Here is a 16,478-nt window from a genome sequence, read left to right on the forward strand (position 1 = left end):
GGGGGAGGGGACACGCCCAGGACGGGACGCCAGTCTGTCACAAGGCACCAGAAGTGGGACTCGAACCCCAGACCCACCAGAGAGCAAGCACAGGCCAAACCTGCTGCACTACCGCACCCCCCATACCTACAGTTATTTATTACAATTATTTACACACCTGCATCAGTTCTGCTGCAGCAATTCAGGGTAAATATGTTGCTCAAGGGCAGTAGAGCAGCAGGGGGGATTTGAACTGGCAACCTTGGGGTCCAAAGACCCCAGCAGCTGCTCCCACAGTCCTCGACTGCTTGAACAGGCAGCTTTCGCCACGTGTTGTCAGAGGATGGAAAGAAATTTCCGGTTAAAATGGAAAAGCTTTACATCCCAGCTCATGTGGTCAGTGTGGCTTCAAAAAAGTCACACGTGTGAGTACCGCGGTACTGTAGCACTGTAAGTACCTTACAACTCGTATAGATGCATTTATTCACTTATGTGACACTTTCCTCCAGGATGGATTGCAGTTCTTTATTTACCCTGTTCTCTTACTCTGATTTATTGTAGCAGTGAAGGCTAAGTAGGAGAGTACTCACAAGGACCGGCACCAATACGTGGAGTTATAGACAAATCCCCGGGGGACGTGGCACCCCCACCCCCCACTTACACCAGCGCCTTAACCACAGCCCCTGCCCACGTTGGACTCGGGTTCCCGTCGGTAGGGGAAGCAGTAGAACCAGTGACCCGGGTTCGAAAGTCAACATTGTCTCTGTGTCTCAAACACCCACGAAGACAAGTGCGAACGTGTTTATAATTCTAATTTTATTTCTCTGGCCCCGTTAAAAAAGCACGTCTTTGCTTATATGGTGTGAGTTGTGTTCACATCTGCGCTGATATTTGTTGACTTTGGAAGGAAGGGTCACTGTGGGACACGAGGAAAAAAACACAAATTAAGTCAATGTTGGGAGCTGCTGCCTTATGAGGAGCTTCGGAGGAGATGAAATGATGAGGAGCTGTGAACGGTGCGCTCGGGCGCCGCTCTCCCAGTGTAAACAGCGGCTTCGTAGATCCGCCCCGCCGCCACGTGTTGTCATTCCGGAAGGTTTTTCCAAGCCGTGATCATTTCGGAGCGGCGTGTTGCTGCTTTAGAGCCCATTCCAGTTCCACAGCCCCGCAGCTGTCAGAGTTTTTTCTGTCTTTTCTGGCTTCGCCTTCACTCCGTCTTTGCTTTAACATGATGCTGGCAATGCAAGCGGGACAGTTTTCACCTGCCTTCAGAATGTTCTGGAAGGTCACGTTGAAGGTGCTCTCGCATTCACCTGCCCTGAGCTCGGACCCCTGTGCTCTTGCTCCGTTGGAAGCCCAACGCTCTGAGCTGAGAGGGTTTTGCCATCGGCTAGGGAGCAAATACACAAAAAAGGCACATTTGATGTCGTGTGTGTGTGTGTGTGTGTGTGTGTGTGAGTTTCTTTGGAGAAATACATCACTAAATGTAAATGTACTGGAGCAATTTTACGGTTAGTACCTTGATCAAGGGTCCTACAGCAGGAACAGGGACTCAAACCCATGTTTGATCACAACACCTCAACCGCTGCGCAGGAAGTGTCGTGACGATTGCGTGGGACCCCTCCTCTCCCTGCTCGCCGCTCGAAGCTCCCTTACATTCAGCGGATGAAGGTAAATAGCTGGCAGCCCGTGACGCCACAACTTCGTTCACGTGACGCAACCTTATAAGGCAGCCCGGCGATGGCGGATTACTCCAGCATGTTCCGTTCATTTATCAAACGCCAAGCAAATCCCTCTCTGCTTTCAGGGCGTTGCATCAGGTGCCGCGTGACGGAGCAGGCGGTGGACGGCGGACGAGGGACGGTGGACCGTGGACAGCGGACGAGGGACGAGGGCAGCGCGTATCTCCGTTCCCGTGGCCCGAGAGCCACAGCGGATTAAGAGATACTGCGGCGAAGCGCTGACAGCACGGCTCAGACTCTCTGTTGATTAATGTCGCAGATTAAATGAGGAGCGTAGTGTTGCCCCCCCCCCCAACAGAAACACTTTCCCATTTGTCATTACGATAAAATCACAAGTCATCACACTAAAATCCTAAGGCCCTTTCCACTAATTTGCCATAATTTTGTGAGGCCTGTTATACAACCAGGCTATTTTTGATATAATTTCTGGTAATATTTTTGCAAAATGATATGCAGATGGACAAATTTTAGGAAGCTTTTGTTTGGATGCAGTGTTGGAGACAGAGGAAGAGGATTTGGAAGCCGTAAGAAGAGGAAAACGGGGGAGCAGATTGGCCAAGTCTTCTTCTCCATAGAAACATCTTCCACGTTACAAGGATTCGATGCCCATTGTGAAGCACGTTGGAGACACAGTGGTGCGGAGAACAGTGCGACAGGACGTGGGTTTCAGCCCCGATCACACTCGGAGTTGAGTTGAGCTTACATGCTCTCCTTGTGTTCACAGGTGCTCTGGTTTCCTCCCACAGTCCAAACACACGTGTTTCATGTGAACCCGTGACTCCGAATTGCCCTTAGTGTGTGAATGTGAGTGAGTTACACTGCTTTGGGATGTACAGCAGTCTCTGAGTTTAGGTCGCGATCCCAGCAGTGTCACTCACCGTGGATGAAAAGGTGTCATGGAAATACTTCATGGTTTTCACTGAAAGTGTCTGACGAACACAAATAACACTTCTCAGAGCTGACAGTGAAACACCTGCGCTGGGCTACGGCACCATGGTGGCGTCCTTGTCGCTTCTCTTCGGTGTCAACTGAATGCACACTTACAAAGCGCTACTCTTATGAAGACGCTGCACCATGTCGCAGCGGGTGGCAGTGGTGCCTCGCAGGGATCAGGCTGCGTGGAGTTTGAGCGCAGTTTATGTGGGTTTCCTCCAGGTGCTCCTGTTTCCTCCCACATTTCAAAGATGTGCTTCAGGGGAATTGTCACTGTAAAATGGTCATTTTGTGTGTGTGTGTGTGTGTGTGTGTGTGTGTATGAGAGTGATAGAGAGAGAGAAAGACAGTAAATTTCTGTGTGTGTGATTGTCCTGAGATGGAATGGCATCCTGTCCAGGGTGTACCCTGCCTCACCTCCTATGCTTCCACAATAGGCTCTGGATCAGCATAACCCTGTTTTCGAGAAGCAGGAACTGGATGGATGGATGGATGAATGGATGGATGGATGGATGGATCTTCTCAACAATACGACACAGAGTGCTCACTAGCAGACCGTACAATTACGATAAAAATAAGGGAAAACAAGCTGAAAACATATTCATACACGCTGTATGTGTCTCACTCGCCCAAGAGTTTCACACCTGTACAGTACGTGTCCCTTTTGAGCAGGGAAGTTCTGCAGGATCCCTCACGCCATGACCTGCGCTCTGGAGAAGCCCAACAACACATGGCAGGTGTGGGGTCTCACCTGTGTCACCGCTGCGCCCTCCTTCGTACCGACATGTCCTCAGCTGGCGTTCACACACGTGTCGGCGACTCCCGAGAGAACGCATTTACTTCTGGGGCCGCAGGCCTGGAGACCCTGGCAGCCGCTCTCCGCCCGTCGCCTTGCGGGGCTGGCAGGTTCCGCTTTTTCCAGGAGAGCCGACGTGCCCAACGTGGCGCTAACTCGCACTTTTGTTTCCTCGGGGTTGCATGTCGCTTCGGAGAAAAGTGAGCTTGATGAAAGCGTGTAAAGGAACCTTACTGAAGGCCGCACTGGATTTTTACACTGCTCTCTCTTTTTATGAATTGAGAGCGAGTCTGAGAGGGGCCATCTGAACGTGTGGATGATGCCCCTCTTGTGCGCCGAGGCTCTCCGGTGTCTCACAGCTCCTTCGCCAAGGGTGCGAATCCAGCTCAGTCTGTGTGGAGTTTGCATGTCCCTCCCATGTTCTTGTGGCTTTCCGCTGGGTGCTCCGGTTTCCTCCCACAGTGAAAAGATGCGTTTCATGTAAATTAAGGAATGTGGGTTGCCCTCAATGAGTAACTGTGATACATTGATTGATTGATCGATCGATCGATTGACTGATTGATCGATTACCAGTTGACATGAACTGCATACCATCTTGGACTAAAGTGTCTGTTCACTATATAAATAGAGGGTAATTTTTGGAACCTTCGTTTTCACAAATGTACCTTTTAACAGTACATGTGCTGCTCATGCCTTGTTTACCCAGTTTGGTCTTTACCCCATTGTATCGGAGGAACCTGGAAATGTTAATTATCCATTCAGAATTCACAAAGGCATTTCCTCAAAAGGCAGTACCAGGAAGAACAAAGCCACACAACTCAGAGTAATAACATTTGTATTATGTTTTTTTTGTAGGAGAAGCATTTCTTGTCGTCTGGCCAGCTGTCTAAACAAGAGGCATGCGAGGCCAGTAACTGCTGTCTGTACAACTGCTTCAACAAGGATTATCAAACTTATGAGGCTCAGCATCGCTATTTCGCCGTGAGACTCTTCGGGGGGCTTCTTGTCCGTCTTCAAACTGAAATTCCAGCTACACCGTAACTCACCGTTTCTCCTTCTTGTCCCGCATTCCCTTTTCAGCCACAGTTATTTTTAACGCAACTGGAATGAGCCAGAACTGTGAAACCTATAGCTCATATTGAAGATATACAAAAAGTTCCCAGTGTAACGATGTATATGTTAATACTTTAGAAGAATGAAGAAGAATCCAGCATGAAATTAGTGTATTAATATCTTTTGCTGAACCAAGGTCACATGTGATACACCCAGACTTCCTCTCATGTCACAAACTTTAGTGAATCCACAATGGCGTCTCTTGTTTTACACACAAGTGGTGTGAAGCCCATCTTATCGCGTCGTTCCCCGTCGCGCACACACACACACACACACACACACACACACACACGTGCAATAAGGGCGGTGGTGGAAGCCCACGATGTTCGTTATTGGGCGATACGCCGCGTGTCTCATCTCATCTCGCATCGTCTTGATCATCCTTGTACAGCTAAGAGTAGAAAAGGCAAAGTAACAACACGGGCAAAACAAAGTCATAGTGTGGCCCGTTGCTGGGTTTCCCTCTGGGTGCTGCAGGCACAGAACTGTGTGTCTATCAATGTGAAGGGTCTATGAAGGAATCATAAGGAAAAAAGATGTGTGAGGCAGAAACTGAATGAAACTAAGTCTTGAAAATTTCACTTGAAATCCACAACTCCCCACACGGCCAGGACGGGACACCAGTCTGTTGCAGGGCACCCCAAGCGGGACTCAAACGCCAGAGCCACCAGAGAGCAGGCACAGGCCAAACCCACTGCGCCACCGCACGTACACAGGGGTCATTTTATCAGAGCAAGTTAAGGTAAGTAGCTCGATCGAGAGGACTACTGCAATGAGGCTGAAACCTGCAACCTTTAGATCCAAAGGCAAGAGCTCCAAGCTCTGTGCTCTCAGCTGCCCCCATGTACTGTATGTATGTAGGACTGTACACCGATCAAAGGGCTTGTGTGATACAAATGTACCTGTCCCGTGTTAAATGCACTTATATGTCATGTAGTCATTTCTTTTTTCTTCTACACTGCGATGTTTTTAGACATTAGTCTGTTTACACACACGACATGATACACTGATGACTGACGATACAATACGGCACACCGATAAGATGGATGATATTAATAGACACGCAAAACTGCGTTCGTCGCATCGCGTTTCCTCAAACGTTATGCCGAGACGAACGTCTACGTTGCGACCCACGAGCAGAAATTAAGTTAAATATCAAAGTGGAGCTCGTGTGAATCTGCACATGGATGTTTTGTACGGCATCGTGCAGCACGGGGTTTCCCTGAAGCCACTGATGTTGTTCGCCTCCAGCGCATCTTTGAAGCACCACTACTAGTTGGGCTTTGTTCTTTTTTAAGACCCGTCTGTGTGTTTACACCCCCGCGTAGTGACACCTGCTTGGTCGAGACCCTTTTTCACGGAATCGCTCCAGCTGAGACGAGCGAGGCCCGTGCTTCTTGTCGAGCAGCACCGGAGCGCAGCTCCTCTGATGAGCGGCGAGCGGATGAGCGGAGCACAGCGTGGCGGAGGCGAGCGCTCTCTGAACTCGGCCTGAAAAAACTTTGTCTCACGCTTGATGTATGAGAAACATAATAAACAGAACATAGCTGGAAGGACAGATGTCTCGGCCCGATAAACAGCCCAGCGACTCTGCTTTGTTGGCCGTATTAAATTTTGCCAAAAGTTACATTGTTCTACCGTGAATCCTTTGATATCTTTATATGTACACAAAGGCTGTGAAAACAGAAGCTCTAGTTTGTTGCTTCCAGGGACATGACATTCTTAACTTATTGTTCATTCATACTGATCCAGACTTCTGCTATAATTATGCAATAACCAATAAAACTGAGATACTTTTACATAACCAATGGTGGGAATGATTATATTAAATCTATCTTTTTTTTCACTGTTTTTGTCCTTGTACTGTCATTATTAATTGGTTATTCATTGCTTTTCCAGATGGTGTTGGTGGATTCAGTCGTTAACATGTGTTTATGGATATTTCTCAATGGTATCAAACCACACGCGTAATTTGCTCTCGAGTTAGAGGTGGCGACAGTATAATGTCACCTTCCAGTCAGACGACCGCCGTTTGGGTTCCTGCTCTGGATGCTGTACCTTTGAGCAACCTTACGAGCCTGAACTGCTTTAGTGCAAATTTCCAAGCTGTTAAATGGGTAAATCATGGTACGTGGTGCACACTGTAAGTGTACAAAGCTAAGATTGTCAACTGCTCTGGCGAAAAGAACCAGCTCAACGAATAAGCGAAATAATAAAGTGTGTAAGAAGCATGAGCACCTTCAACCAAGTGAGTCAGTGCCATTAAAGAGTGGGAGTCCAGGCAGCTCCTGCTAGCTGTGCAGGGTCTGTGATTTTGTCCCTCAAATTGATAAAATGACATCAGTCTTTGGACAGGAAAGAAATGCACTGAGCCTGGTCCATAATCACACAGTAACTGAAAAGTGCTCCGGCTGGCAAATTATGTACAACTACAGCACTCGGATCATTTGCGCTTTGCTTCAAGAGACTGGCTTTCGGGAGTCTATGGAGTCCGGTGACAGAGGGCAAATCTGCGGCACCGAGAAGGTGCTGTGCACACAAACAGTTGGGAGTTTCTGAGCCGTGCTGTGGAAGCGAAGGGCAGGAAGGAATTGCATTTCGTGTCTGAGAACGACTTTATTTTGGTTGAACACGATCAATCAGCCGTGTGCATTTTTCCCGACGTCGCCCTACCTCATCGCTCCGCGGTGATCAATGTGCCCGACTCCCGACCCATGCGAGGGCACCAAAGTTCCTTCACACTTGCAAATGTACCCATTGGATTAGGTTCACACATTGCCGGGCTGTTAATTACAGCCGCTGACTTTAATTCCGCCACGAGGATATTTATATTCCCTTTTTGGCAGAGACTGAAATACTTTGCAGGGATTCCAAAAATGCTCAATACGGTTCACTTCTAATGGGCACAACACTTCATTGGCTTCGCTAGGAAAAAGGAATGCACATTATCAATATATCAGTGTACGCCATGCAGCAATTAGGGCTTTAAAGAGCAGTTTGTCTTCTTCTGACGGCGTTGGCTGTGTGTGAAGTAACTCTGCTCCAGCTGGATGCTTTTTCACCGACATGTTTTTACCTGCTAGGGAACTGGTGCTTCTGAGCTCAACATCTGTAACACACTTAAAATGATCTCCATTCCTGCTTTTCCATGTATACACCGGATAACACGCACCAGACGTGTCTGAGAGCACAACGGCTTGCACTGCCTTCGGGTCAGAAGGTTGCTGGTTCACCTGTCATACCCTTGAGCGCAAAGTACTTACCCTAGAATTGCTCCAGTAAAAATTACTCAGCTATATAAATGGACCAATAGTTGCAAGTAGCTTAACGTTGTAAGTCGCTTTGGAGAAAAACATCAGCTGAATGAGTAGATGAATGCGAAAGAATTATACTGTATATTGGTACTCTATCAATTCTTATTTCTATCAAGTTTTAAAAATAGATTGCAGTAAAACAGCAAACTTCACTTTCACTTCCTTCCTACTTTGTGAACATATGAGCAAATATACCGAAGCACTTCGACTTGCAGTGGAGAAAAGCTCTACAATATCCAGTATTTCCATAGTGTGTTTGAAACAGCGAACTAGCGATTGGTCAAAGTGCCGAGTAAAAATGTAGACGTAGAGTAAAACAGCTGTGCGTAAAGTTTCGCCCTGTTAAGCGGCGCAAGAGGCTTCACATCCCCTCCGTGAGAAATGGCACGATCCTTCTGTGTCTTTACTGTCAATACATCTATTAATCTATGAATACATCTATTCAGTAGATTTGAAATCTCGCCAGAAATAGTTTTGTCTGAACCTCCTTTTAGCTCTCAAACTTAATTTAGTCATTCTCCTGTTTCGCACCTACCAGCGACTGATACGTGTGCTCATCCTGCTCATGGCCAACAGGAGACACTTTTCCAGAAGAGAACAGAACTGGAAAAAATAAGAATCGCCGTGACCGTTTAGACAACACTTTCTCCAAAGTGACTTATGATTATTTCATTATTCCTCCAGCTGGGTCATTTCAGAGTAAGTACCTTGCTCAGGGGTACTACAGCAGGAATCAAACCTGTGACCCTGGGGGGCGGAAGAGAGCAGCGCTGCTCACGATGCTACCGGCCGTCCGGCTGGGATGCGCTCCAGGACACATCACCCCCGACAAAGATTCTGCTTTGGTTACGTTATTAATCAATGGCAATGAGTGCTTTAATGAATATTATTCCAACGAGCAGGAAAGACTGAAGTTCACTATGGTGTCTCAGCTAAGGGCCACGTCCGTATCCATGAGAATCTGGAAGACACTTGAGAGTTGCCATCTGCAATCGAGAAAGGATTCGCCGTTCCTTCAGTTGGCACGGGTGGCCTTGCGTGGGACCCTGTGTCCTACGCAGCGTTTAGAGCGGATCGGATTTCACTGGAAAGAGGAACACACTGTTATGACACTGGGTATGCAGTGTTACGGGTGGTTCCAGATTCCGGAAGTCTTCCAAATTGATACATATTCCTTTCCTTCTTCAAACCATCAATGTATTACTAATACAAACTGTTCTGGGTCACTTTAACCAGTTTGTCAGGCTTATTTCAATCTACACACCATGCTAACAGAGAGAAAAAGCATTTGTAAAAAGATGGTAAAGACAAAATGTGCACAAAAATGTAAAAGAAAATCAAACCCATTTCGCCTGCAATGTGAATGAGTTTAAATAAACGAAATTCAGTTTTTTTCTTTTCGCACCCTCTGCAGTTGTGTGACATTCTTACCTCTTTTACATTCAGAGAAATAAATCTTAACTGAGTTTTAGTGTGACCCCTCATAATAACCCTTGATTGCTATGAATTCAGTAAGATTAATAATCCACTAAACGATTTCTTTCCCCATCCACACAGCACATGGCTAAGAATTAAAAGTAATGTCTTTGTCTCCATGCTCAGGTAGACTCCACCGTGCTGCTGTGTAGACCCGATGTTTTCTGTTGAAGACGGATTCTTCAGTTCTTATTCTAACTCTGAAACGGAGTCCTAGATGATGAGGCCAAGTGCCGCCAGTTCTCTCAGCACTGCTGAAGGAAACTGCCGAATTACCGGTTCCCTTTGCTCTTTTTACTTCAGTCACTTGTAGACAAATAAGAAACAAGTGGATCTTTAGGTACAATATCAGTATTAGACTGTGGACCATTGTGATCCTGAACTCTACAAGTAGTTAATGACAGCGGGTGGGGTGGATGGACAGATGGATGGATAGCATTTTTTTCTCTCAGCTTCATTTAGATAATCTTCAGCTGAACTGAATAAATAGGACTGTAATACCGTTAGCCTTGCTTGTCTTAGTGGAGGGTATTTTTTGCATCTCATGCCTTTGTTCAGCGCTGTGGGACAAGAGCGCTCTATAAAAATTAATTGACTTTCTTTCTAACCTGTTGGATCTTTAATTCGCATGTATAGACCATTATTTCTTAGTATCTTGCAGGTGGTCTGAGAGGAAAGCAATTCACCAGATTTCTCAAAGTGCTGACTTGAGCCTTACACATTGCGTCACCCAGAGCGTCATTCAGGCCCCCGAAAGACTGCGGTAGACCGGTGCGTCGGAGCCGTTCCTTCAGCGATGAGAAGCGCTGGATGGCCAGGTCACACTTGGCAAAGCGGAGTGAAGCGCGGTGATGGGAATCGACAGCTTTGTGGCGCCATGGTGATGGCAGGACCGGAACAAGAGGCCAGCGTGGGGGAAGGAAACCGTTGCCTGGAAGCCTCATATACACACACACACGGAGTATATAAAATACGTAATGAATCAAAGTAATTCCTAGGGCTGCAGTGTCATTTGCCATAAGTACAAAAATATAATTCCCCATCCCTTTTTCGGAACACATCTGTAGGCTTCGGTTGTTACATTTACTCACTTAGCAGACACTTTTGTCCAAAGCAACTTACAAGGGATACTGTGTAGTGTTACTAGCCCACACCTTATTCACCAAGGTGACTACATTGCTAGATACACTACTTACAAGGGGTTACTCATCCATGCATCAGTGAAACACACACACACACACACATGGGGGAACCTGAACAGCATGTCTTTGGACTGTGGGAGGAAACCGGAGCACATGTGAGATAGCAGCGCTGCTCGCTGTGCCACCGTGCCGCCCCACTACACTTCACCATAAATATGTATTAAGTGGAAATATTTCGCTTTGTAATTTTGTGTTCCGTGGGGAAAGTGTGATGGGCAACTAAGCTTATAATAAACCGTGCTGCGCACGTGACGAATACCGTGACAGTCTCGGCGGCGCGCGCAAATCGTCTATTAATTTATTGACCCCTAACTTCGAAGACCTTCGCTTCAGTCAGTCAGCGGTGTATCACGTTACAGCACTAGGAACACAATTACTACTAGTTTTCATTCGGCGGGGCGGCGGCGCTCGTCGAACGAATCCCACCAGCCGCCTCACCGACCTTCCTCTCCCCGGACCGGGCCGGGACCTCGAACGGATCCTGCTGCGGAGGTGGTCGAGTCCCTCTCAACTTCGCTGACGTCACAACTCGCGCAAACTAAGGCGTCTGCCGGCGACGGCGGGGCCGCGCGCTTCACGTGAACGCGCCGTCCAAGTGCGCGAGGCGCCTTTCCGACGGCCTGTCCGCGCTCCACGCGAGCTCGCCGAGAGCCAGGCACGCGCACAGGAAGCGAAGCCGCACTTGGCGCGCTTCTCGGGGACCCTTCGAAGCGCCGCGGACGCACAGGTGTCGGGAGCGCGGCGCGCAGGCGGTAGCGCCGCGGCACCGTGACGTCGTCATGAGTCGCGCGTCGGGAGCACGCGACGCGCGACGTCGATGCCTGACCTAGAAACGTGAGCCGCGGCGTCTCGCGGACGAGCATCCGCGCCGCGTCCGTCGCGAGCTGTGAGAGTCCGGAGCATAGAGAAAAATCACTCGGCGAGCGCGTGGAATAAAAACGGTCCTTTAAACCGTTGCCCAGCGCCGGCGGCGGCGGCGGCGACGGACGTCACGACGCGATCGTTGATTCCGTCCACGCACGGTGTTCGGAACGTGTCACAGATGCGTGATGATGATTTGCATGGCCGCGGAGAGCCGAGTTACTGTCGCTGTCACTGTCAGTCCGGTGGCCGGCCGCGCGTGGGTCACCAGGCAGGCACAAGAAGAAGAAGAAGAGCTAGACTGAGAGCCTCGGCTCAGGACAGGAGGGGAATCGGGTCACTTCGTTTTTCCACCTGCCGCGGCACATTGATTGATTGATTGATTGACTGACATTGATTCCGCGTAGAGACCTGGCTGCTGCTGCTGCTGCTGCTGGAGTGTTTGGGGGAAGCGCGCGACTTAGTTTGCGCGGAGCGGGAGTCCCGTGCCAGTGGGCGGGACCGCGCGACCCCCCCCGCGCGCCCCTCACCCCTCCGCACCCGCCCTTCCCACGCGCTCACGCGCTCCTCCACGGCCGCCGACGGCCTCGTTATTAATAATTCCTCCAGAGGACAGTGAGCCCGGCGGTCGGTAGGGAGCGAGTCGAGTCGTTCGTCCGGCGCGGTTCGGTTCGAGTGACAGCGGAGGAGGAGAGAAGGAAGGAGAAGAAAAGGGAGAGAAGAGAAGAGAAGAGAAAAGAGAAGAAAAGAGAAGAGAAGAGAAGAGGAATCCCGGGTTTCATCGCGGAAGAAGAATTGCCGCCAGTGCACCGCGGGCGGCACAGTTTGTATGTATCTCTCTGGTAAAGGGGGGTAAATCGGTGTGGTACAAAGTGCTGTGAGGGGACACGCGTCACGGTCACCTTCGCCTTCTTCACACTTGTACTTTCTCAATCTCATCCTTACACCGAAGCTCACATGGTGGCTTTTGGACACAAAGTAGCGCAGACCGGCGTCCGGGACCCGAGTTGAGTTCGCTCCGCTCTCCGCTCTCAGCAATAAAAATATTTCCAGAACAGAAGTAAGAAATAAGGTAACGATAATAATGAAGGGTGATGTGTGTCAATGAGTCAAGGTGTAATTGCCCTTCAGATAGCGGCAAACTAAAGTCGCTTTCTTTAACACCTACTGTGTCCAGGCTTCATAATACACGATATTATTATAATATTTCTCACGTGCTCCGCTTGCTATTTTTAATGAGGATGAAACGCGCGAGCCCGATAAAAAAAAAGAGCGTCGATTCTGTTTCTTCTTCTGCTCGTTTTTGTGCTGTGAATGGAGCGCTCGGGACAAACGAAATAAATATAATACACTATCATATATACTGTATCATTTATACGAATAATATATACTAGTATCATGTATGATCGCGAATCCCCAGTTCTGTTATATAATAAGAAGCCCTCAGAATTATGACACTTAGTTTTTATAATCTTGTGTCACAACTGACAGACAAAAAGCCTTAGATGCTCTCGCACATTTCTGTTTCACACACATGATGATTATGATTTTGTCGGCTGGGAAAGTCACCAAGTATCGCAATAAATTATCGAATAATATCGCGAAGCGCAATGATGAGCTCCTCGCTTCCTCCGGCTCGCGCGCGCTGCTCGGATGTGAGACGCGACACGCGACACGAGCGCTGCTGGACCGGAGCTCGCGCCGCACCGGCTTGTTCTCGCCGCCGCGAGCCGTGACGGCGCGCGCAGCTCTTCGCTCGCGTTCCAGTTCCAGGGCGCGCATGTATGTACGTATGTATGTACGTATGTATGTATGTATGTATGTATGAGTACACGGGTGGAACCTGTGGTGCGCGGACACCTATTAATTTAAATTTTCCTCTGCGTCATGTTTTATTTGTGGCGCTGCGGGGTCTCGGCGTCTCCTGCGTTATTTCGGAACGGATCTTCATAGTTATCATCATCATGTCAACATTAATCAGCACTGAAATACAGTATCATGCTATACACACACACACACACACACACACACACACACACAGAAGGGTTCCTTCATACACACAGCCCGTTGACCTTGCAATGTGCACCGGAATAGCGCTGGACGAGCTGGGTCGCGGTGGCGCAGCGGGTAGCGCTGGAGCCTCGCACCTGCTAGGATCATGTGCTTCCAGGTTTCCCAGGATGCCGGGGCTTTAAATCTCGTTCAGTCAGTGTGTGTGGAGTTTGCACGTCCTCTCTGCGCTGCCGTGGGATTCCTCAGAAAGCCACGTGTTTCGGCTGCGTGTCGGTGACTCTCCACTCCACTCGTCCGGCTTTGTGTGTATATATACAGTATGAGGTATGAGACTAGTGTGTTACCGTGCCAGGTGCGCTGGTGAGTGTGTTAGGGATCCCACTGTAGTCTGCCCAGCCAGGTAAGGCACCTGGACTTGAAAGTGTCAGCTAAATGCTACTTAATAATCCTTGCTTGTATGTATGGCATCTTGAGAACAGCGTTTGTCCAATGAGTAAATGTAACAGCACGTTGTCTCACACGTGCACAGAAATCACAGCGGACTTCAGTGATTATTGAAATGATTGAAATGCAGATGAAACAAAGGCTGAATGCAGTTGAGGTTACAGATGAAGATCTGCTGATGACGTTTTTATGCATTTAACTAGAAATTACGCTGGCTTAACTGGCGGCGTGTGGCGAGCAAGTCAACGTGAGCATTTTCGGACAAAAAAGCATCACGTACGAGTTCAAAAAGACTACAGTCACCTTAACTGTCTAACTGTTAGGTCTGGCAACAGCTGCGGGTGCTGTGCAGAAACACTCATGTGTCAAAGGTTCTTCAAGAAAGAAAAACCCCTTCGCCAGCTAGCGAGGCCGTCGAAATTGTTGCGCAAGACTGGAGAACGACACAAATTTCAATATGAAACACGCAGCAAGAGCCGACTGTGTCAAATCGACAGGAAACCTCAGTATCAAGCGAATGAACACAGATGCTCATCCAGGTGATGTGAATATTTTAAGCGCTCTGTTTTACCTTGAGCAGTTCAAGTGTAATAAATTGCATTGTTTATATATCTATATCTATATATCAGGAGTACTGGCTCTTCCCAGCCATGAGTTAATCGCTGTGCTTGGAACACAACACGGCTCTATCGGTCGCATGCGGGTGCGCGCCGAACACCAGCCCCGCGGTGACCGAGGGATAGAGGCGGGAAGCGGGTGCGACTGGCTCTCGTCGCCGTGCTCATTCCGGGCGGATCCTGGCACGGGGGTGTCTGCTCCATCCCTTATTAGAGCGCCCTGGGATCTTCCAGGGATCCAGCCGTGTCACCGAAGAGGCCAATGCTGTCCACCCTGGACCCTGGATTGTTAGAGAGCGTAACAGGACTCAGAGTCACACGCACAGAAAAAGACATTCTGTACGACAGCGTTGAGTTTGGATATGAACAGGATGACGCAGTATTTAGCTGCTCCTCCCACAGCTGAAGCTTTTTCCAGCCTATGCTGTACCGTAGTATTCTCAGTACCTTAACTGTTCTCCTTTGAGCCGTGCGCCAATAACGGGGGTTCTCTTCGTGGCAATAACTGCCAATAACCGGGTCCTGATGGCTCAAGAAGTGTAAAAGGTACCGCACAGCTGGTGAATATTAGTGCCTGACAAAGATTATTCCCTCGTTTAAAAGTGGCAGAGTGTGCGGTTGTCCCGTGCGGTTGTCCCGTGCGGTGGTCCCGTGCGGTGGTCCCGTGCGGTCCTTGCGCTCGTTTCGGAATCTCCGCATGTGCATTCTGGCTTCGTGTTTTCTTGCTTATCAGCGCAATGAAAAGCAGGGCCTGATCGTTTGTCAAAATTCTTCCGATGATGTCGAGGGTCAGTGCTGCTTTTTGCGTGCGTCACACGGTGTGAGGAAGGCCGCCGAAACGCCTGCCGAAACGCCTGCGTCGCGTGTAGCGTAGTCGCCAGTGAGCGTAGGACACGGCTCAGTAATTCAGAGTTGGGCCGGAGAGTTCCGCATCACTTGATCTCCCGTCTAGCCGTTTTGATACCAGTTTCCGTACGCAAGAAAATGAAAAGCAAACATGGCGTGTTTTTCAGGGGAACACAGAAAAAAGGAAAACAAACACACCCCTGCATAATCCGGTGAGAATTACATTCTGGTATTAGCCATTGTTTGGAGGTATGGGGTATGTTGGGATTTGTTTAATTACATCTCTGTGATGAGATTATGATGTATCGAAAGTTTTATTAACAAACCCACAGTCCTCATCTTAATAGGGTTCCTAAGACCTCGTGTTGATCGAGAACGGTAACTGAGCCCACATTTCACAGACTTGCTGGTTGTATTTTAGGAAAGCCAATGAAAACTGAAAAAAATCCTTTGTTTTGTGAAGTAGTAGAGCTAGGAAGCATAAAGGGCTGTGTTTAGCAGTGCAGTGTATTGTAAGAAGAGCCGGTAGCGGGCGACTAACCTTGCGTGACATTATGTCAAAGTGACTCGGCTGTCATTCTCTAGTTCTGAGCTCAATCCTGGAACGCTTATTGCCTTTGCTGGAATTGTCTTTTGGCGAATTCCTCGATGCCTTGTCTCGCTGGGTAGCGCATTCAATTTGCCCCAAATAATGAGCAAAGAGCCGAACGCGCCCGGAAAAGCCGATTTTTAACGAGGGCGTAGATACATTTCCGAAAGCTGTTCTGTTTTTGAAGAAATGTACCGGGGAGACCCCCCGGGATGCGAACCCGGCCAGAAGTCATTTGAACTCCCGCCGGCACTTGAATCGTGTGGTTCTACTCCGACCAGACCAAGGCCAAGGCGTTCTTAGGGTTAAAAACCCGACCGAATGTGATTGATCGAATAACGGTTGTTGTAGCCCTTTACCGGAAACGATCCGTTTGCTTCTGTAGCCTTTGCCGTATGTGTGAAAGAGAGCCTGTGCACATTTCGGCACAGCGCTGACGTGGAAATACAGCTCGTTAAGATACCTTCTCGAAATAAGACTGTCAGTGTAACGATGGTGTAAATGAAAATGCAGAAATAGACTCAGCTGCCCACAAAGGCGTGTTTACTCTCTT

The 16,478-nt window shown here is 48.7% G+C and overlaps 1 protein-coding gene across 2 annotated transcripts in view; it reads left to right on the forward strand.

Annotated features, from left to right (window-relative positions):
- Nucleotides 1-11,961: 11,961 nt before the first annotated feature.
- The window catches only part of slc38a3a (solute carrier family 38 member 3a), a 36,721-nt gene continuing 32,204 nt past the window's right edge, over nucleotides 11,962-16,478 (forward strand). The window contains exon 1 of one of the 2 annotated variants that reach the window (XM_018734113.2): nucleotides 11,962-12,243. Coding sequence is in view for 1 of the 2 variants with exons in the window: in XM_029247703.1 (XP_029103536.1) it covers nucleotides 13,197-13,202 (6 nt within the window). In the remaining variant the exon portion in view is untranslated. Of the gene's footprint in view, nucleotides 12,244-12,980; nucleotides 13,203-16,478 lie in introns of those variants that run through there. The other variant, XM_029247703.1, reaches the window with a different exon arrangement.

This window comes from Scleropages formosus, chromosome 22 (genome assembly GCF_900964775.1).
Source record: "Scleropages formosus chromosome 22, fSclFor1.1, whole genome shotgun sequence".
In the NCBI taxonomy this organism is placed as follows: Eukaryota; Metazoa; Chordata; class Actinopteri; order Osteoglossiformes; family Osteoglossidae; genus Scleropages; species Scleropages formosus.